The sequence below is a fragment of the Trichomycterus rosablanca genome, chromosome 20, assembly GCF_030014385.1.
Source record: "Trichomycterus rosablanca isolate fTriRos1 chromosome 20, fTriRos1.hap1, whole genome shotgun sequence".
NCBI lineage: Eukaryota > Metazoa > Chordata > Actinopteri > Siluriformes > Trichomycteridae > Trichomycterus > Trichomycterus rosablanca.
In genome coordinates, this window is record NC_086007.1 from 8,709,304 (window position 1) to 8,733,638 (window position 24,335).

Below are 24,335 nucleotides of genomic sequence, written 5' to 3' on the forward strand. Positions count from 1 at the left end.
AGAAATACAGCGCCATAGCTGAGCATCTGTGAGACACTCACACATCTAATAAAGCAACATGGCTGCTTTTCTAGACAGACAAATAACAAACACTGGCCTACTTTAATTGAACATAAAACTACTTCTATCTTGCTACATTTTAGTATTTTAACAACATTTGCATGTAAAGACAAGTGCATATGCTTTTAGACAGGTCAACTGCATGATAGAATTAAGCAATTAATATCTTATAAAGCTTTATGGATGCTCTTAATTCCCTGGAACTGCATTCAGCTACAATTGTAAGTAGCTTTGGATAAGAAGCATTTGCTAAATGCTGTAAATGTTTATCAATTATGAAGAATGCCTTTATTTGCCATATATACATATACATGTGTACAGTACAATGAAATTGTAACAGCACAACAGTGGCTGTGTAGCAGAGCCTGGATTTAAACCAACAATCTTCTGACTGATAGCCCGAAGCTCTACCCACAAGGCTACCACTGTACTAGCCCTATATCTACCAGGTTGCCACTGTTGGGCCATTGAGCAAGCAGTAACAATCCAGACGATAACTCCCAAATGCTTTTTAGAAGCATCCATTAAATGCTGTACATGTAAAACAAGTGGTCACTTAAAGGTTTTTTTTTTTTTTTTTGCATTTTTCCCAATTTTCCTCCTAATCTTGTCATATCCAATTACCTGACTGCATTCGGCTTCCTCTCTACTGATGCTGATCTCCACTTCTGATTGAGAAAAGTAAGACTGACACACTTGACACACGCCAACACGTGTGCAGTAGCCGACTGCATCTTTTTATCTGCACTAGGCGAGTTCATAAGCGGATCAGCTTTATGTACGGAGAGCCACACCCTGATCAACGCATTATTCCTCAACTCTGTGCAGGCGCCATCAATCAGCCAGCAGAGGTCCCTATCCGGTTCCCCACCCTGTATGAACAACAGCCAATCGTTGTTTATGTAGCCACCCAGCCCAGCTGGAACTAAATGGTTTTAAAATAATAATCCTATTCATGATATGGAGTTTTCTGGAAGAAAACCCCAAAATATCACCTTAAGCTAAAAGCTAAAAGTCTAGGTGGTCAGATCCTTGGAATCGTAAAGAACTGCCAAAACAAGTCTACCATTGAGAGTCGTTAGAGTATGAGGAAAACTATCCACATTTAAAGATATGCTTCCAACTTTGTTGCATCTATGAGGAAGGCTCATTCTTGTTCCGACATGGGAGTATGGCAGTGGAGAGAGGGACAACTTCATATTAATGCCTATTGTTTTGTAAGGGAATGACCCACACACTCATGTTCAGGTGTCCACATACTTCTAGCCATATAGTGTATATTACAGTACCATTTCCAATACCACACAGCCCTGAAGTAAAGCCTTTGTTTTCAGTGCTCCGTCGTTAATGCCAGCTGATAACGCATACAATCCCCCTCCTTCATGCAAAATATCTGCTCAGTGACATTGCATGAGCTTAGTGGGCTCACATTTCTTGGAAGAAGCACATGCTAGCCTTTATTTTATAGATTTTATTGACTGGTCTTCCTATTACAGAACAGCTGCAGATCTGGGAGGGTTGGTAGCTGTTGTGTAAAAGGAAGTCCAGTAATTGAGTGTGATTTGGCTATTAATAAAAGTTGGAGGCTGGCTGAAAGATGCAAAAAAACTCCAATGTGCTCTGGTTTAAAGGTCATAAAAGCTGTACAGGAGCAGCAGGGTTTCCACATCCTGTCTGAAACATTAATGTGGGAAATGAAATGTTGGGATGAGATCTGTATTATGCTTTTATTAGAGATTTTAGTTTCCCTTTTGAAAAGCATTTTGTCAAACCCATTTATAAATTATATATTAATGCATGTTACACAATCTGCACCAGTTTAGACAGACAGGTCATAATGTGTAGCTACCGGTAAATACATTAAAATGACAATGCATAATGGAGATAAATTTGCTTGGGTGAGCTTGGATGACATTTATTGCTTCTTAGCAGTTATGCCATTAGCAAATTAGCTTCATTCCCGGCTTCGCTGAATAACTCCAACAGGGAGACAAAGGGAGAAGTTGATAAATATCACCAAGCCACAGATGAATTAGAAGCAAAAGTAATGAGGATTGTGTAGAGGGGTTTCTGGGATTTTCTCTCGTTCCTTCTTCTCCTTCTGTCTGTTTCTGTTTGGCTGGAAAGGATAGAATAAATGCAGCATGAAGTGCTGATTTGTGAAGGTTCGATGAAGTCAAGGGTGAATCGTTTTAACTTTTACAGATCACTGAGATGTGAGAACAGAGTACTTCTCTCCATTAGTGAAAATAACCTTTTGCTATGCCCTTTTCGTGGTTTAGCAACAAGAGTGTTCTTTCTTGTCTGTTCTATTCTTATTTAAACACCCTGTTCCAACACTTTTTGCTGTTAGTAGGGATTGTTCATCAAAATATTTTTGCGACAATAGATATTTCAAAAGTATTATGAATCATTAGGCTTATATAGCAGTCAGCAGATGTTTCTTTTTTCTCATTTATTTACAGCAAGTCTGTAATAATGTCTGTTCAGCGCAAATCAGGCTGGTGCCATCAACAAGAGTGTACTGGGCTGCTGCAGCACCTGAGTGCAAGACTTTACGCTAACTAACATTTATTTATACTGGGTGGCAGGTGACACAACTGTTAGGTGGGTACCACACAGGAAATTTAAAATTCTGTTAAATTCAAATCAATGAAGGATACTAAACTGATGCACATTTTGCACCGATACTTCAATTACTGTGGTGAAGAGGAAAGGATGAACTACATTGCTGGATTATATTTTGAAGAACAGAACACTGGGTTTGTTTATGCTGCTTGTATTTGTATTTAAAATTAAGTAGGGACTTCATTTGGAATAAAAAAAATAGGTAAGCCTAGTGTAACAGAGATGGTTTTTCTACATGCATGTATTCTGGTTAAAAACTGTGTACCAATATAGTGTTACTGAAATGAAACCATGAAATAAATCACAACTTTTTTTTCTCTTTTTTTTCCTCTGAATTTTCCCCCTAATTTTCTCCCCTAATCTAGTCGTATCCAATTACCCTGGTTGTGTTATGCTTCACCTCTACCGATACAACCCTGCACTGCTGACTGAGGAGCAGCCCCCTCCGACAAGTTCGCAATACCAACTGCATCTTTTCACGTGCACAAGGAGAGTTCATATGCAGATCAGCCTTGTGCACGGAGAGCCACACCCTGATTAGCATTATTCCCCAAGCCATCAATCAGCCAGCAGTATTTGAAATCCCAGCTCTGGTGTGCTAGCATATTTTATCGCTGCGCCACCTGAGCGGCAAAAATCACAGCTTTTTAGCTTTACATCTCAGCGTTGCAAAACAAAATTTTAACCTTAATATTTTAGCAGATGTGTGAAATACTGCTGTCTGTTAAAATGAAAACTGAATTCTACGCCAACAATAAAACTTCATCCCAGCTGTAAAGCAAGGTGGATAAAGAATTGCCTTGCTTTTAAGTCTGGGCAATAACAATCATTCGGGAAACAATACATTTAAAATTACATGAGATATTACTGTAGTGTCCCTTCTTCAAACTGAATAGCGGTGGAATGATGCAGTAGGACACACAAGTAAATCATCAACAGAGCGGATTTAAAAAAGAGAAAAATGTGTTTTCAGTTACGAAGCTGTGGTATGACCTGAGGAGGTTATATGTGCAAGAAATTCCAGAAGAATTTCACCAGCATTGTACAAAACTGATCAGTACTAATAAGGAAAAAAATCTTTTTGCTGCTGAAGGATGTTCTTTTAATATTCACCATGGCTCACATACCTTCAGTCTGGACTGTGAATAAATAACCAATGTGCTCAGTAACGACATAAAAAGTACAATTATTAGTATTATTAATTTAAGCTGAATGTCTTTCTTTATACACCGACCTGGCATAACATTATGACCACTAACAGGTGAAGTGAATAACACTTCATCACAGTTCTTCATCACAGCACCTGTTAGTGGGTGGGATATATTAGTCAGCAAATAAACATTTTATCCTCAAAGTTGATGTGTTAGAAGCAGGAAAAATGAACAAGCGTAAGGATTTGAGCGAGTTTGACAAGGGCCAAATTGTGATGGCTACACGACTGGGTCAGAGCATCTCCAAAACTGCAGCTCTTGTGGGGTGTTCCCGGTCTGCAGTGGTCAGTATCTATTAAAGGTGGTCCAAGAAAGGAACAGTGGTAAACCGGCGACAGGGTCATGGGCGGCCAAGGCTCATTGATGCAAATGGGGAGCGAATGATGGCCCATGTGGTCCGATCCAACAGACGAGCTACTGTAGCTTAAATTGCTGAAGAAGAATGCTGGTTCTGATAGAAAGATGTCAGAATACACAGTGCATCGCAGTTGCAGGGCTGTTTTGGCAGCAAAAGGGGGACCAACACAATATTAGAAAGGTGGTCATAATGCTATGCCTGATCGGTGTAACTATGACTTCTATTTCAATGGCAAATATTCTGTCCCTGTTTCACAGTTTTATACTGACGAATGTTCTTCATGTTTGTAACAAAGCCTTAATCATGCGCTCTCTCACGGCATTGTCTGCATCTGAGGACCGACTGATATTTCCTCCAGGCTCAGTTTCAGCTCCATCATTAAATACCGTCTCAGAGAGCTTCTTCTGTTTTCTTATAACAAAGAAATAAAGGCAAACTGGGCCAAGATGAGTTATGAGGGTAAATGTGTTTGTGTGTTCAGTGGCCGATTAAAAGGCCGCTGTACACTGTAGAACAAGGATAAACACTGAAACAACACTAGGGTGAGAAACACCATAAAGACATGAACATACACAGAGAATCCACACTGTACATCCAGACATTAGAAACTTTAAATGATATAATAACAACTTACCGTACACAAACAGTACGTATTCATCAGTGCTGGTCCCCAGATGATTTCTTGCCTCACATCGATATGTGCCATTGTCTGTTTTATTGAGGGTTGTGATTATTAGTTCTTTTCCTTCTACGATCATTCGGTCAAGATCAGGAAGGTCCCCACCATCTTTTGTCCATATTACTCGATCAGGTCTACATATAACAAGTAGTTATAAATTTAAAATGCTTATACATAGATAAATGTATATAATAATAATAATAATAATAATAATAATAATAATAATATTAAACATATATCTGTTTATTACTAGAAGATCAGAACAGAACATGTACTGTACAGTATGTCCAAGATATAAAATATGCATATAAATACGTACATACACCGATCAGCCATAACATTAAAACCACCTCCTTGTTTCTACACTCACCGTCTATTTTATCAGCTCCACTTACCATATACGAGCACTTTGTAGTTCTACAATTACTGACTGTAGTCCATCTGTTTATCTGCATGCTTTGTTAGCCCCCTTTCATGCTGTTCTTCAATGGTCAGGACTCTCCCAGGACCACCACAGAGTAGGTATTATTTGGGTGGTGGATCATTCTCAGCACTGCAGTGACACTGACATGATGGTGGTGTGTTAGTGTGTGTTGTGCTGGTATGAGTGGATAAGACACAGCAATGCTGATGTGGTTTTTAAACACCTCACCTCACTGAAAATAGTCCACCAACCACAAATATCCAGCCAACAGTGCCCTGTGGGCTCTGTGGGGGTCCTGACCATTAAATAACAGCAGGCTAAAAAGGTATGTAGAGAAAAAGATGGACTACAGTCAGTAATTGTAGAACTACAAAGTGCTTCTATATGGAGCTGATAAAATGGACAGTGAGTGTAGAAACAAGGAGGTGGTTTTAATGTTATGGCTGATCGGTGTATATTCGACGCTGAACAGTAAAGCTTTAACTAAAGGTTAACAAATCCTTCTTCTTAATGTGCAGATTTTACTTTTTATTCTTATATCATTCAGATATTTATAGCTCCAGGAAAAGTCTTTCTTTTTATTATATAATCTTAAGTGAGGATTTTCTCAAAATCAGACCTGCGCCTGGAAAAGGTCACATATTACAACTTACATAATAAACCACTATTTCAAACTAATTATGCACTAAGACTTGTTGCTAAGTATAGCTTCTCTAAATATCAAGACCATCTCATTATTGTATTTTTATTAGGAAAAAAGTCTTTATTATCCTCTGGAACCAAATCAAATCAAAGGTCAGCAAATACATACAATGCTTTGCTACAAATTCTTATGATGAACTGACTTACAGTGGGTTTCCTCTGGATACACACTCCAGTTTGAAGTACTGCCCCTCCTGTGGCACTATTAATGAATGAACAATTTCTACTTGTGGTGCATCTGTGAAGAAAAAATATATTATATTATATTATATTATATATAAGCAAATATATTAAGTCCAGGAGAGCAGGTAGGTATAGAAATTAAATACAGGCTGACAAAATCAAGGAAACACCTAAGCAAGTTGTTAAGCCCTCATATAGCCCCAGATGAATCTGTACATAGATTGTACTAGTCTCTGAACAAATCCTGGAGTAAATAACCAATTCTTCAAATGCTTTGGTAGAGAAGCTGTTAATTTGCATGTATAAACCAACTGAAACCAATATCTTTTGTTCCTTGAACATGATAGAAAAAATTATATACATTGTGTGTCAAAAAAGTACTTCTGTAGCTTTGCTCTTAACTTTGTGAAATGTTAATAATTTCTTTTCTTCCCTATTTTCCTCCCAATCTAGTCATATCCAATTACCGATTGCATTATGCTTCCTCTCTGCTAACATTAATCTCCACCCTGGTTGAGGAGAGCCGAGACTGACACACGCCCCCTCCGTCAAGTGTGCAGTAGCCGACTGCATCTTTTCACATGCACAAGGCGAGTTCATATGTGGATCAGCTTTGTGCACGGAGAGCCACACCCTGATCAATGCATTATCCCTCTCTGTGCAGGTGCCATCAATCAACCAGCAGCAGTCATAATTGCAGTCAGTTAATTGCATCAGCTGTGAGGACCGTCCAGCTCCCACCCTGTATGAACAACAAGCCAACTGTTGTTTGAGTAGGCCCCCAGCCTACCTGGTTCGCTAACTCCACTGCGCCACCTGAGCACCACAATTAATGTTGAATTTCTTCATAAATTGATATTTTATGGTCACAGTTAAAGTTGTCACCTATCTGCGTCCAGGTGATGCAGCGGGATAATCAACTAGCACACCAGTGCTGGGATTCTAAACTTCCACAGTTCAAAACTCTGCACTGTTACCGGTCGGCTGGACGCACCCCTATGTCTGCAGCAGACAAAATTGGTCATTAAAGTCTGCTGGGTGGGAAAAGACCGACTGAAAATTGGGTGGGGTCTTCGACACTGTGCAAGGACCCTAGTTAGTAGCCCGAGGCACCTGTACAGAAAGTGGAGAAGCCACTTTCACGGAGATCAGGGCATGGCACTCACTTTTTTGGCCTCACCCAGGAATTCACCAAAAAAGTGTGGGCGAATAAGAAGGGATTGTGGACTGTGCATGCGTCAGAGGGAGTGTAAAGCAGGCACCCTCATCAGACACAAACAGAGTGTCCAGCCGCGGAAGACGAACTGACTATGCTAAATTGGAAGAAAAAAATATTACTATTTGTGAAAATAATTAATTCACAAGGTATTGTAACTACACGGTCGAGGTGTGGTGGGCAAAATAATAACTTATGTGTGGCAATTTACGACGGATCTTCAAAACGTTTCCGCACTTTTATATATTGGTTGGAAACTGTGAGGGTGGGAGGAGTAGTAACTGGTCGTGTCTGAGATACTAAGAGAGAGCTTATAGTCCGGATTTAGCACCATCTGATTTCCACCTTTTTGGATGCTCAATAAAGGGAAGAAGACTTTAATGTGATGGTGATGTGAAAGCAGCGGTGCATCAGTGGCTATGTACTTAATCAAAAACATTATTTGCTGATGGCATTAAAACGTTAGTATGACACTGGGAAAAATGCATCAGAAGGTGACTATGAAGAAAAATGATGTCATTTGTTTTTAAAATTCTCAATGAACAGAGTTGAAAAAAGTGCGGAAACTTTTTGAAGAACACTTGTAATTCTAAATGCAACAGTGAAAGAATTTAGAAAATTGATCAACATTTGCCAACGTTACAGGCATGGTGCTTACATTTTAATGTATTTGTATTTTGAATAAGATAAGATAAGATAAGATAATCCTTTATTAGTCCCACAGTGGGAAAATTCACAGCGTTGCAGCAGCGAAGGGATAGCAAGGCACTCAGTACAAAAAATAGACAAATAAGCAGTACAATGTATAACAATATAGACATTTTCAATAATAATAAAAAAGTCTGTATGATATAAAAAAGAATGTGATTGAAGGTCATTTTTATCCAGATGTGCTACTCACAGTGGACCTCCAGCACCTCTGTGACTTGGTGAGGTGTAGAGTTCAGGGATATGTGCTCCACGCTGCAGGTATACGCAGCTCCATCATCATTCCGATCCACCTGGAGATGTACGGTGCTTCTGACTGTGAATGACCTGCCTGTGGCATTGACTTCCTTTACACCTGCCCCAACACACACAAACAAAGCACGTCAGTATTCTGCCCCAGGTCCAAATCCCTCCCTGTTCAGATCCCTACATTTTCGTCTACATTGATTGCTCAACTTTTGAAACAACACAGAGGCAAAAATTCTGCAACCCACCCTGGTCCTGGCCTAAAACATTTCAAAGCTCCAGCGAGGCGTTTCATAACATGTATTCTAAAAGGAGTACAAAGGAAAAAAAGTATTGTAAGTGAAGAAAAGAAAAGAGAGTGTTAAGCTCCCTTGGCAATCCCTCACTTGTCAAAGGGCAGTAAGAAAGGACTGTGATACAGAACCAGCAGTCTGTATTTCCACCAGAGACGTTCCTATCTACCAACCATGAAAGCCGTGGCTCAGCAAAATCTTAAACGACTGAGAGCAAATAGCCTCCCAGAGGGTCGTCAACAAACAAGTTAGTGCACCGACCTAGACCTCTGTCTCTTCTTACACACACATTACAAAAACATTACAAGCACAAACACCAGTCTACGCTGTCCTTGAAATTGTCATCCAAGTCTTGTCCCTGCCATCAAACATAATATCGATTCTATTTCCATTTTTTTAATCCTTTATGTCTAGATGAGCATCTGTAAACAAGTAGCAGACACATTCAGCTCAAAGTGGGCAGCCTGCAACAATGTCAGTATTTATTGATTAATAGTCTAACTGTTTAGTACAATTGCTAGTGGATTTAAAAAAAAAAAGAGATTTACACTGATCAGCCATAACATTAAAACCACCTCCTTGTTTCTACACTCACTGTCCATTTTATCAGCTCCACTTACCATATTGAAGCACTTTGTAGTTCTACAATTACTGACTGTAGTCCATTTGTTTCTCTGCATGCTTTGTTAGTCCCCTTTCATGCTGTTCTTTAATGGTAAGGACCCCCACAGGACCACTACAGAGCAGGTATTATTTAGGTGGTGGATGATTCTCAGCACTGCAGTGACACTGACATGGTGGTGGTTCAGACACAGCAGCGCTGCTGGAGTTTTTAAATACTGTGTCCACTCACTGTCCACTCTATTAGACACTCCTACCTAGTTGGTCCACCTTGTAGATGTAAAGTCAGAGACGATCGCCCATCTATTGCTGCTGTTTGAGTTGGTCATCTTCTAGACCTTCATCAGTGGTCACAGGACGCTGCTCACGGGGCGCTGTTGGCTGGATATTTTTGGTTGGTGGACAATTCCCAGTCCGGCAGTGACAATGAGGTGTTTAAAAATCTCCATCAGCATTTCTGTGTCTTATCCACTCATACCAGCACAACACACACTAACACACCACCACCATGTCAGTGTCACTGCAGTGCTGAGAATCATCCACCACCTAAATAATACCTACTCTGTAGTGTCCTGGGAGAGTCCTGACCATTGAAGAACAGCATGAAAGGGGGCTAACAAAGCATGCAGAGAAACAGATAGACTACAGTCAATACTTGTAGAACTACAAAGTGCTTCTATATGGTAAGTGGAGTTGATAAAATGGACAGAGTGTGTAGAAACAAGGAGGTGGTTTTAATGTTATGGCTGATAGGTGTATATTTGCATTAAACACTATTAAATGTTTTAATTTATCTTTAGTAGCTGCTTTATTTTAATAGCACTCGGGTTTTTTCTGGTTCACGGTTTGAATCCCAGCAGTGCTATGGGCAGGTCCATGCCTTGAATGGCTGAATAGCCTAGCTATTGGGAGGGGTACTTGTCAGTGCACTAAGGCACTCACTAACACCAAGAGGCAACTTAATGTATTCAGTCAACATGGAAGTGAGAGGGAAACCGAGTACCTGGAAAAAACCCACATGGCTTGGAATAAATCACAGCAAACATTTCATATTTAACAGCTAAGTCTGTATTAATCTGGTGTTTGTGAAAAATGTGCTAAGTTTATGCTATATTTTTATGCTGTTTATTGTATGTAGTTAAACAAGTGAAAGTAAATAAAACCGAAGCTGCAAATTAACACCCCACCTCCAGAACAGATGTCCTTCACACTTTCCTCTGAAGATCTCAGACACGTTTTTCAGTGTATTACCAGCGCCTTTAATTCATTTATCAGTGACAGATGAAGTCAAAAGTGTACATACACTTGTCAGAGACATACATGTCATAGTAATCCTAAGACTTCACTGATTTCTCTAACTGTTCATTAGTGATTAAAACACATACTTATTTATCCAAGAATAAAAAATCAATGAAAGCAACAATAAACCATTAATAAAATGTGGTCCATTTTATATGTTATGGTTTAAAAAAAAATACTGTACATTCAGCAATAAAGACTGTAAAGATGGTTGTGTAATAAAGATGTTGCCCTTCAATTCCTTATTTGTTCTCATATACAGTAGACCTTTGAGTTACGAACGGTTTACCATACGAACATTTTGGGTTACGAATGATCTTTTTCAACTTAACGTATGAACAAGTTGACGTCACGAACAAGTTGACTCCAAGCGACTCTCTCTCTATATATATACCGTGAGTGAACATTCGGACAGTGGTCGGTGTTTTCTTTATATTTTGTAAAATTTTATATATTAAAATTGACCCAAAGAATGTGCAGAAAAAACTAAGTGGTGAGGAAATGAACAAATCTATTGCTATTTGTTGTGTTGTATAATTACTCCTGCTAGTAGCTGTCACTGTGTATCAGACAGAGGGGGCACTGAGTGAGATAGAAGAAGGAAGTTATTTTTTTGTGCAATTACACCTACAAAATACAACGCTATTGAAATAAAGAAGGAGATAATAGAGAAATATGAGAGTTATTGTTGTTTCTGGTAGATACATTTTATAAAAAAAAAGAAGGAAATTATGGTGTATGGTACAGCACACGTACTGTACTGAAATGTGGTGTGTGTTTTATGTACAGTACTACTGTGTATTGTTGTTCATTATTGATTATTACAGTAATGTCTATTCTATAATTTAAGATAAAGGGAATAGTTGTATTTATAACAAAACAGACAATTTAAGACAGTAGAAAGGTTAGGTAAGGGGGTGGTTTGGGAGGTCTGGCACGGATTAATTCTATTTACATTTTTTCTTATGGGAATAAGCCAATCATTTTCTTATGAGAAAAATAGGTTTAACTAACGAACATTTTGACTTAAGAACAGCCCTTGGGAACCAATAAAATTCGTAAGTCAAGGGTCTACTGTAAATAGGGCTAATTCGGGCAGATCTATAAAAACTGTGTGAAAAGTGTATGAAAAACTGGTCTTTTGCTATGGTCAAAGAGAAAGCCTAAAGTGTCACCTAATGTTGGAAATTTTGTCTGTATAGTCTGATGCAGTTCAAGAACCTACCACTGTCACTGATAGCAAGTTGCAAAACCATGGGTGAAACTTTCCCAAGCCAAGCAAGCTTTACATTACCATAGTATAAGAAGGACGCTGCTGTTTATCTTTTATATCCTTTATCTTAGTGTACAATAAAGAAACAAAATTTTGTTGAACTTTGAGCTGCCGATTTAAAATGCACCAGCTTTTAAGCCCATGCAGATGTAATGCTTGCTTAAGTGTGGACAGGTAACGGTTTCCTTTTTAATTTAATAGAGCTTTATTTTTGTTTGTTATGTTTTGGATTACCATCCAGACACATTTTCTCTCAGCGTAAGGTGACAGTCTGGGATTTCCTCCCAACCAAAGTACTTTCCTTACGCATTTCCACCAATTTTCCTCTCAACCTAGTCATATCCAATTATCTAATAACATTTTGCTTCCTATACTGCTGTTGACCTTCACTCCTGACCCAGGAGAGCCGTGACTAACACGCCCCCTTTGACACTTATGCAGTAGTCAACTGCTTCTTTATTAGTCCCTGTCTCTGTGCAAATGCCATTGATCAGCCAGCAGAGGTCATAACTGCAGGAGTGATGAAGGATCCCCTTTGGCAATCCCACCCATGGACAAGCCAATCATTGTCTGTATAGGTGCCTGGGCCTGCTGATAGCAAACATGTATATTGCATTGATCAGGGTGTGGCTCTCCGTACACCAAGCTGATCCGCATATGAACTCGCCTTGTGCAGGTGAAAAGATGCAGTCAGAAACTGCACACGTGTTGGAGGGGGCATGTTTTAGTCTCAGCTTTCCTCAACCAGGGTGGAGATCAGCATCAACAGAGAGGAAGCATAATGCATTTGGGTAAATGGATACAACTAGATTTAATGCAAAATGCAAAAAAAATAAAAATAAATAAACTATAAATTGTGCATCAAGTTGAAAAGGTCTACATTAACGAACGTTTTTGCATGTGTTCTTTGAGCATCTATCTACCATCGTACCTACTGTCTGCCAGGTTCAGAAATGCCACTTAGGTTTTGAAGCTGTATTTGCAGATGCAGATCTGATCCCAGACAGAGATTTTTTTAAGAAGCAGTGAAGGACAGAGATGCTGGCCGTGATGCTATGCAGCAGTGCAGTGCTGGCCTTTTACAGCACGCTGCGTGAATGCCATCCCTGAACCAGCCTGCTTATCTCAGTCTCAGGCCATCAATCACTCGTACTCTATTAGGCCAGATTAAATGGTAGTCGCCTGCTCAAACCCTATAGGCGAAATGCCTGGAGCTCATTTAACCTATTTTAAAGGCTGTAGACACATTAAAAAGGCCCATTTAGCTAAAAATTAACTAGTGCCTTTAACTTTGGTGCAACCACTAATCACATTTTGTTGAAGGTCGATTTGAAAACCTAGAGGTCTTAAAGATAGGGTATAGTAGGTGTGGTATTAAAAGTCTTTTATAGAAGTAGTTTCTTCAAGCAATTTCCTGTCTTCACAATTCTGATCCGTTTTTATAACCTGGTTATGATGTGGATGTACACTCTTTATGTTACCCCACATTACAGATGCAATTTTAAATTCCTAAATGGAAGAGTAGGTAAAATGCAGGAAAAAAAAGCAGTGATGTGTGGACTGTTCTTTACATATTCTTCATGTATTTAATGAACGATTCAAAAAAGAATCGTTTTTTTTAATGTTTTACCTCACCAAAGGTATAGATTTTTGTAAACATATGCAGAATTTGATACCTGCAATCCATTCAAAAAATTTGAAACAGGGGCAAATTAAAACCAGCAACCCTGTAAACAGTGGGAAAAGGCTCAGATGAAATTTATCCATTTATTGTATCCATTCATTGTCTGTTTTACCACTGCTCCATTCTGGTCAGGGTTGTAGTGAGTCTGATTCACCAGGTGAAAGGCAGAAAATGCCTTGGACAGGTCACCAGTCCATCACAGGGCAGACACACACACACAAACACACACAATGACACACACTCACACTTAGGGAAATTATTAGCAGCTCCAATTGGCATGTCTTAGGTCTTTTGTGAGAAAACCTGGAGTACCCGGAGGAAACCCACATGGCCCAGGGAGAATATGCAAACTCCTCACAGAAAGGACAGAATTGAACCCAGGCACCTCTTGCTCTGAGGCGACAGTGCTACCCACTGTGCCCCCGTGCTGCCCAGTATCAGTATTACTGAGAAGCTGCTGTTCTTAATGGTTTTTTAAAAAGAATAAGAGCATTTATATTGGTTGATATAAGAAAAACACCTATTAACAAGCAATTAGTTATAAATGTAATGATTACAGAAGCTCTGCCCTGTGATGAACTGGCAACCTGTCCAGGGTTTCCTGCCTTCGTTCAGTGAATGGGACCGACCACCCTGAATAAGACAAAGCGGTGGTAAAACAGACAATTAATGAATGAATGAAATCAGCCTAAAATGCTATAACATTATTGATGTTACCATATACCACAGGAGTCTGAATGTATCACTATAAATCAAAAAGGCATTTAAGTATTAACAGCAGATCACGTACTGTTATTGCACTTTTGTTTTTAACCCAATTACTAAACCTCAGACTTTCCCAGTAGACCAGTCCATGTAATTACCATTGGCTCAATCTGTGTATCTTCCAAGTAAATAAATGTCAACCTTTCTGAACAGTGGTACCAAGGGAAGGAGACGAGTGTAATAGAGTTGTGTCAGGTAGAAATGGATGCCTCATGCAGGTTTATCTACCTTGCACCTCCTTATCATTTCTAAACCATCGGATGTCGGCAGCTGGTTTGCTTCCAGATGTTATGCACGTGAGTGTGACGTCCTCTCCCTCCACAGCGGGTCTGGTAAAACCAGTAATTTCTGGTTTCTCTGGTACTCCTGCAAAAGGAAATCCATTTATAAATTTTTTTTTTTTAAGAATGTATAATGTGCTGTGAATTTATTCATTCAGATTTATGCTGAAAACAGTCATTAAATCTGGATTATAGGCTACTTCATCTAGTTCTGCTGTTAAAAGTAAAGCTTAAAAAACAGCCTACCGAACAACCCCAGTAGCAGCACCAGCAAACCATAAACTATTGTTTCGGATTTGCATCCGTCCCCATGCTGCAAAGGGACGCGATCATAAAGAGTGCTTATGCTCGGTCAGGGCCGGTCTGACTGAATCTGACTGAAACAGATTGATGAGGAGGAGTGTGATCTATGAGGCTGTTTACCCAGAACTGTGAGGAAGGCCTTGGAGGTCTTGATAGGCATGGTGAAGAGTGAACATGTATATTGGCCCTCATCCGACAGAGTCACTTCATTGATGCTGATGGTCAGCTCCTTCCACGAGGCTCTAACCAGCTCGATCCGATTGTCTCGCAATGCTGAAAAGACAGAAAGAGTAATGTTAATGAATCACACTGATTAAACAGTCAATACAGAGTCTCAAAAATACACTTTTATGACAAAAGTTTGTGAACGGTCAATCATGAGCTTGCTGGACATTACTTTCCAATATCATATTCATCATTAGTATGGTTCTACCCAAGGTTTGTGGCTACACGTATCTGGAAAAGCTTTATGAAACATGTATCTTTATGAATATGAGCCTATTCAGTCAAAACTGCAGTTCTAAGGTCAGGCACTGATGTTTGACATGAAGGCCTGGCCCACATTCAACGTTCCAGTTCATCCCTAAGGTGTTCAATAGGGTTGAAGTGAGGGTTTAGGCAACCCATTGAAGGTTCTCCACACCAAAGCACGTCAATGAGTGCAATGAGGCACGGTCAGGATTTTTATTTTCCTAAAATAGGAAAAAAGCTTCCCACATTTTCTTCTTGATTTTAATAAAATGTTTTTCATTAAAAATAATAATAGATGAAAATTGGATGGAAATTGAATAGCTTGAATAAGGTTGAAAAAATAGATCAGATCCATCTGCTCAAAGACATCTGAGCATGTGCTTTAATGGAAAAAATAGAACTCAAGAAAATCTGACCTTTTGTACAAAGGAATTGACCTGGCTGATTCCACAAATGCAAAGTGGTCTCAGACTTCTACATACACCGACCAGGCATAACATTATGACCACCTTCCTAATATTGTGTTGGTCCCCCTTTTGCTGCCCCACAAGCAACAAACTGTGATGCACTGTGTATTCTGACACCTTTATATCAGAACCAGCATAAACTTCTTCAGCAATCTGAGCTACAGTAGCTTGTCTGTTGGATCGGACCAGATAGATACTGACCACTGCACACCGGAAACACCCCACAAGAGCTGCAGTTTTGGAGATGCTCTGACCCAGTCGTCTAGCCATCACAATTTGGCCCTTGTAAAAATCCCTCAAATCGTTATGCTTGCCTAATATTTCCCACCCACTAACAGGTGCCGTGATGAAGAGATAATCAGTGTTATTCACGTCACCTGTCAGTGGTCATAATGTTATGTCTGGTCAGTGTATGTTTGATATAATGTTCACTTGTGTAGTCTCAAACCATTGACCCTCAATGTAAATAAAAACAAACTGTATTTGATTACTATTTCCATATACTGTAAATAAATAGGCACTAAAACAAATGACAGCTAGGACTTTACCAAGGTACCAAGGTTAAAATCTTGCCTACATGTAAATGACATCTAATCAATTTAAATTGCAACAACTGGACTCCATTTGGGTTCTAAGCTAATTTTATTTGAAAGTGCCACCGTAAAGGGTCTGAATACTTTTTTTTAAGTTTTTGATTAATACATTAATTTTTGAAAACGTTTAAGAACCTGGTAGCACTTTGTCATTACTGGTGATCAAGTGTAGATTGATGGGCATAAATGACAAAAAAAAGTCAAGGGTAAGTCAAGGAAATGTTGAAAAGCTAGTTCTCTTGACAGATGCCCATGTGCACTATGGTTCAACTCCCAGCCTCAGTACTGACTGGAACATCTTTTTACCTTGATAACCTTTAATAAGTGATATCATTAAGTGCTAACGATCCTTCGACACCTCAAAAGCTTCCAGCTCATTCAGGTTTGATGGCTTTCGATTTAGTCACCCAAAGACTTACTTTATATTCCCACATGTCACATTATCAAAATCAATACCACTTTTTGCTTACTAGCAATAAATTATTAAGCTATTGGAAGTGTATATATTATTTTAAATATTCCAAAATTCAATAAAATATTTAATAGCAAAAAGAGCCTCTAGAAACTTACTGGTCTTCTGCTATACAGTATTTGCTGCCACTTGCAATTTTGATCACGAATACAACATGTAGGGCTAAAGTTGCTCGGGGTAAGCAGGGAGTCTTGAGAATTAACAATTTAGACTGCATTTAGACTTCCATTATATGAGAGTATGAGAATATGGCCTGGCTTCCAATCAACACTCCAGGTTATACCAAATGAGTGTATACTTATACTGAGTGTATACTTACACTGGCACAAAGTACTCACATTATATATAAACATTAACATGCACATACACTCACTCACACCCCCACATGCACACAGAATACACACACTTGTACACATGCACAGACACTCATTCACTCACACACGCACTTGCACATGCACACACATGTCCACACACACAATCGACACAGTTTGTGCGCTGGACTTAAATACATGCAACTACTGTATTGTACTACTGTGACTGTATTACTTGCATCTTTGCACAATATTGCAATTTGCATAAGTTTTTGCATTTCTGCCCCTTACTACTTTTATATCTCTGCTGCTATAACAACTGCATATAAAAATATGTTTTCTACCTCACTTAGCATTTACTCAGTACCATGTACTGACCAACACTTGTCTCTAGTCTTGTCTCACTTACTTACTTTTTAGATTATAAATGTTTTTGTATTTATTGTACTGTTGGACTTCAGCGCCACGTCGTCTTGGATTAATGCCGAAGCAGCACTCACTTCCGCATGGGCCGCAGCATCGCGACCAGGTGAGGACGCAGCTTGAACTACAGGCCTGAGGAGGCTCTGTGAGGGTCCCGGTGTTTTACTGACTTTTGGAGGCATCGTAACAATAAAAAACTGAACCAAAATAAATAACTAAGAGTTAACAAAAACCTAAATGAAATAAAGACAGTAAATGTGCCTTAAAATAATAAAAAGAGATGACTTTGCTCAGAGGGAAACAAGAGCTCACGTCTGCTCCATGTGGCAACAAACCGGAAGTCTATTGTACTGTTGTCTATTTGCACTGTGTATTGTACTGTCTTGCACTTTTTGTTCTATGTTGCACCCTGGTCCGGGAGGAACGTTGTTTTGTTTCAATATGTACTTGTATATAGCTGCCACATAGCCGGCCACTGAAATGCCTTTAAACCAAATTTGCCAAACAATGTTCTAGGGCCTCGCATAGTGCACGATTCTTTAATTTGAGAAAATATATTTGACTTTTTTATTATAACTGGGAATTGTATTGACATTGTAATCTATGTTAATCGTTCAAACACTACGGATAAGAATAAAATTGAAATACACTGTAGTAGTTCTGTACAGGAATAATCATTAATCTTCAGAACATTCAACTACAGTACAAAGTGATCACATAGTGAAGACTGATATGCATGTTTCATTTGTAAAATCACTGCATAATCTGTCTGCAAATACACGGTGGAAGTTAATTTGCTTTAAGGCAGCTCATCACCGATAAAGCTCAGTCTGAACATTTCTGCGATTCAGCTATTGTGAATATAATAGCATGAATTCCTGAGTGGTTGAGGAGTCCTACTAATACCCAAAAATACCAAAAAGAACATCTGCTCGTACAGCCTGCATGTCAGTCAAAAGTATCAAGGGCTCTTATTTCAACAAACTATAATTTCTTCCCTATAAGACTTCATTTCGGCTCCCGGTTGTGTTCTAAACATCTTACTGAGACGTCCATTGAAACATATTGGTTTTTCAATCATGATATTGTTTAATTTTGATCGTGCTGAAAGATGAGAACATCTGCATGCTACAATGTTATGTATACAATAAATGATAATAAACACCAATCAGCCATAACAGTAAAACCACTTTGTAGTTCTACAATTACTGACTGTAGTCCATCTGTATCTCTACATACTTTTTAAACCTGCTTTCACCCTGTTCTTCAATGGTCAGGACCCCACAGGACCACCACAGAGCAGGTATTATTTTGGTAGTGGACCATTCTCAGCACTGCAGTGACACTGACATGGTGGTGGTGTGTTAGTGTGTGTTGTGCTGGTATGAGTGGATCAGACACAGCAGCGCTGCTGGAGTTTTTAAATACCATGTCCACTCACTGTCCACTCTATTAGACACTCCTACCTAGTTGGTCCACTTTGTAGATGTAAAGTCAGAGACGATCGCTCATCTATTGCTGCTGTTTGAGTCGGTCATCTTCTAGACCTTCATCAGTGGTCACAGGACGCTGCCCACAGGGTTCTGTTGGCTGGATGTTTTTGGTTGGTGGACTATTCTCAGTCCAGCAGTGACAGTGCTGTGTTTAAAAACTCCATCAGCGCTGCTGTGTCTTTTCCACTCATACCAGCACAACACACACTAACACACCACCACCATGTCAGTGTCACTGCAGTGCTGAGAATAATCCACCATGCACCCAAATAATACCTGCTCTGTAATACCTGCTCTGCACCCAAATAATACCTGACCATTGAAAAACAGCATGAAAGGGGGCTAACAAAGCATGTAGAGAAATGGATGGACTACAGTCAGTAATTGTAGAACTACAAAGTGCTTCTATATGGTAAGTGGAGCTGATAAAATGGACAGTGAGTGTAGAAACAAGGAGGTGGTTTTAATGTTAAGGTTGATCGGTGTAATTAGTAAACACATTAAATGAAGAATTTATGTTGAACCCGACAACAAGGCAGCATATAAAATAGCAGTTTTCTGTGGGATAAATCAAACCTGCTTGGATACCACCTAAGAATAGGGGGTTTTATATTAGATGGTAAGCGCCTGGGGGTTTTTTGGCAGGCAAAGGTAGTCTGGGTGGATAAAAACAAGAAGCAAGGTGATCAGGTGTGAGCAAGCTCAGCACAGTGAGGCCCACAGAGACAGAGCCCATCAAAGCCTCGGACCAGATGACACACTTGCACTGGCCCACATCCTTCTATCTCTCTCAGACACAGAGAGACGAGGAGACAGATGAGAGAGTGCCAGTTCTGACTGTTTCCAGAAATCACAAACACACACATGCATACAGAACAGAACAGAAGGTTTGTGATAAGCCAAGCTGATGCCCAAGTTCTTGTTTGCATTTAAATAGCACAATGATAGCGTGCTGAGCAAGGACATTCTGTAAACAACTAAACTAGAAGCATATGATGAAAAAGTGTCCATCATTGTAAAATGTAGAAGATTCACATTATGTGATCATTTTGAATCATTTTAAAAGGCAAATACAAGTAAATGATTGTGCAAATACACAAATACAAGTATGTGGACATCTTACCATGAGCTTGCACAGCTGCCTGCCCAGCTATATACATGGATTTTACAGTGTTTGTGAAAATTTGTGCCCATTCAGCTACTGGTGTTGGATGAGAAGGCCTGGCTTCCAATCAACGCTCCAGGTTATACCAAAGGAGTGTAATGGAGTTAAGGTCAGAGCACTGTGCAGGCCACTGAAATGCCTTTATAACAAACTTGTCAAACAATGTCTTCATAGGCCTCACATATAGCGCTTTTCCACCAAAAGAACCCTGGTTCTTGAACCGGTTCTGTTCAGGTTTCTTCGAACCTTTGTGTTTTGTAGAGAACCGACCCGCATTTTTACCAGTTTTTGAGAAACAAGCCTGCGTCATCAACGGTGGACGTTACACAACGAATGTAAAGAGTAGTGATGTGATGGCGGAGCGTGCAGATTATGTGCGAGCATTTGTGCTGTTGTTACAGATGTTCGTTTTCATGCAGAAAGCATCGCTGAACTATTGGTGATAAGAAGACATAGACGTGTTTGTTGCAGTTGTTGTTTTCTTTAGTTCATTGACATGAGAAGCGATTTGCTCAGCACTCAGCTTGAGCAATATAACATCACAAAAGTTCCACGACATGAACATCCATTTGTGTGAAATAACCATCAAATCCACTCTAAAAGCTCCACATGTATCTGTGTTTAGCCGTATTAACTTCACGTGTGGCTTCTCGGGAGAGTCAAAAAAGCTTTACATAAACAAAATGTAACATGGCTTAATGTACTAAACGTTCTACATAGTAATTCTACATTTCTCTCAGTCATTACTGGTTGTAAGCACTCTGTACTGCCGCACTCTGTACTTCATCGGTCGTTGTTTTAGTACAACAAGCCCCGTTGCGCTTTATTTTTCATGTTAAGCTTTCTTCGTACTGTCCAGGTCACTTTTACCACGTTATATCACGCAGTTTATCTCTTTGAAAATATCAGCGAATATCAGCGGCAAACTGGCTAAAAATTTAATCAGGTGAACTTTAAAAGATGAAAGTGCAGCGTAAAAGCGGTTTAGCAGCTTCTCAAAGCACCCAAACCTCTACACTGTGACACGCCCACAGATGATGTCACGGTTCGTGCTGAAAAACCAAGTATTCTGTGGTGCCAGATTAGAACCTCTTTTTCGATGGAAACATATGCTTTCTGAACCAATCAGACCTTTTGATTTAAATTTTTAGTAAGAAATGCTGTTATTTGCATTTATTCAGTTTGCATCACACAGATGATGTGTCAATGAAACGCTTGATTGCCTTTCTAACGTGTTTTACTTCACTGGAAGAACATAAGCTAAGGTAAGCAGTGGTTATGATTGTTTTTGCTGTGTTTTGGATTTTGGCCGCTGTGCCGTGATTTATCACGCGCTTTTGTTTTGCAATGAAAACAAAACGTATCAGTTTAAGCTTTTAACTGGTACCTTCTTGTTACAGAAATTACATTCATTTGCACAATGACTAGAAAAGTAAAGGCACTACGTAAAATGGCAAAATACAGTTGCTAATCTGTTGTCGTTTTTTATCTGAACTTACATATTATTTGTTTATTTCTATACTACATTCCCAATATATGTTTTGTGTATATTATATTGACTCGTGACTTGACTCAGACTCTAGTCTAAAGACTCGTGACTTGACTCGGACTCTAGCCTAAAGACTTGTGACTTGACTCAGACTTGTATTTTGTGACTTGTGAACATCACTGCTGGCTCCAAATCAACACTCCAGGTTATACCAAAGGAGTGTAACAAGGTTAAGGTCAGAGCACTGTGCAGACCACTGAAATGCCTTTATACCCAACTTGTCAAACAATGTCTTCACATAGGGCCTCACATAGAGCACACAGGCAAAGTTAAGCTGGAACAATAAAGAACAAAGATAATACTATAGAACTGATTGTATATAGTTGATTTTACATATCTGTTAGCATTGGTGCAGCTCAAACCCCTAAACTCAATACATTTATTTTTTAGCAGTGGAACAGCTCCCTTGGTTGGAAAGACTTTGCAAAAATGAGAAAAGTAAAAGCTTCCTGAAGTTTTTAGGGACGTAATTATTTAAGGATTCTTTAATGAAGCCAATGAGCCATAGCAAACACAGATCCCTGTAGGTACATTCGGTTCCCTGATCTGCAAGTGGAAAAATGAGAGAAAACACAAATCATTCCTCACTAAGATAGAAATGGTGAGAATGATGCCAACATGGCAACTCATACAGAGTGGAAACAATAAGTAAATGCACGTCTAAAATTCAGCATATCATGTTTTTTCAATGCATTTTCTCCCCCTTTCCTCCCAACTTTTAGCGTCTCCAACTACCCAATTGCATTTTGTCTCCTCTCTACTGAAGCCAATCCCCACCCTGGTTGAAGAGAGCGAGACTGACACATGCCCCCTCCGACACGTGTGCAGTAGCCGACTGCATCTTTTCACCTGCACTAGGCAAGTTCATATGCGTATCAGCTGTGTGTATGGAGAGCCACACCCTGATCAACGCATTATTCCTCAAGTCTGTGCAGGCGGCATCAATCAGCCAGCAGAGGTCGGAGTTGCCTCAGTTATGAGGAGTCCTCTGTCACGCTCCCTCCCTGTATGAACAACAGCCAACCGTTGTTCATGTAGGTGCTCAGCCCAGCCGGATGTTTTACCGCTGTGCCACCTGAGCACCTAGCATATCATGTTTGGGAAAAAGAAAAAAGGTTAGGATTTTAAAATTGTGAGACCAACAGAGGGGAACTTGTTTAAGTTTTACCCATGACCCATGGCTTCACATTAAAACCAGAGTGAAAGAGGTGCTTAGTTACTGTACTGACTGAAATTTATAACAATATAACTCATCATGACTGCAAATTATTTAATCCCAATGTAGCAACATGGTTAACATTCAGTAATTGTTGATTATGGTTGTATTTTATAGCTTGCTTCGGCTTTATTGGACTGGACAGCCAATGCATATGGCCAACAAACTCCCAACGTATAAAATGTTTCGCACACCTAGGTCTTAATTTGATCCACTCAGTCAATTTTAGGTATAGCTAAAATGCTAAGTCAGGGCAAAATTGCTATTTCTATCACAATAGTGAAATAGTGTGATACATTATCAGTAAAAATCTGCAAGTCTTTGTCTGACCAAGTACAGTTTGCATTGCTAACATCTCTAAGTACATTTTTCCATCGCAATCCACAGACATGTGCCAGTGATTTTTCACTTCAACTGGATCTTGTTTTGACACAATAAGGTTAAGCTTTCAACAATTTTATAAATCCATTAAAGAGCTAAAACGTACTAAAAAGAACAAAGGTTTAAATAACTCTGAGACAACCGTTATCAATTCAACCCAGGCCAACCCGAGCTGGCAACAAATCTACATTCTTCCCACGAAAAGGATTGAACTCCAGCCAGATGCCCAGACTTAGCCGTGATTTGTCACAATCTCAATGAAATGCCAATGCTTGACAAAGCTCATTTTTTTTCACAGAGCTTCAAGAAGTCAGCGTGATGAAATGGTTAGTACTAGACATCCCTCAGATTTCCTCTGTGCCATTTATTCCATTTAGAGGTGATCATAAATCCACAGAGCTGACCTTGTGTACTCTAGCTTTGTCTCTCTGATGATGAAGGTCCCTGTAGTTTTAAATCAGAGCCAAAGACTTGCAGTGCTCTCTGAGGGCCTGGGCGAGGGCCTGATGCTGCACACCATGGATGAATACATATATGTTCCTTCACAAATGGTCTATTAGTGTTTGCAGTTTCAAAGCTGATTCCAGCAGCTTCTAAAACAAGCAGAATTTTGTACATCTGACCATTTGGACAAATTTCCTTTTTTCTCCCAATTTAGTCACTTCCAATTCCCTTATGCAAACCCAATGCCACATACACCTATCAGCCATAACATTAAAACCACCTCCTTGTTTCTACACTTACTGTCCATTTTATCAGCTCCACTCACCATATAGAAGCACTTTGTAGTTCTACAATTACTGACTGTAGTCTATCTGTTTCTCTGCATGCGTTGTTAGCCCCCTTTCATGCTGTTCTTC

General features: G+C 39.5%; 1 protein-coding gene across 1 annotated transcript in view; it reads right to left on the bottom strand.

The window, feature by feature from the left end:
• The window catches only part of cadm2b (cell adhesion molecule 2b), a 262,694-nt gene that overhangs the window by 15,780 nt on the left and 222,579 nt on the right, over positions 1-24,335 (bottom strand). The window contains exons 4-9 of the mRNA XM_063016545.1: positions 15,055-15,207; positions 14,586-14,716; positions 11,940-11,967; positions 8,363-8,512; positions 6,210-6,300; positions 4,892-5,070 (exon numbers count right to left, since the gene is read on the bottom strand). Coding sequence (XP_062872615.1) covers positions 4,892-5,070; positions 6,210-6,300; positions 8,363-8,512; positions 11,940-11,967; positions 14,586-14,716; positions 15,055-15,207 — 732 coding nt within the window. The remainder of the gene's footprint in view (positions 1-4,891; positions 5,071-6,209; positions 6,301-8,362; positions 8,513-11,939; positions 11,968-14,585; positions 14,717-15,054; positions 15,208-24,335) is intronic.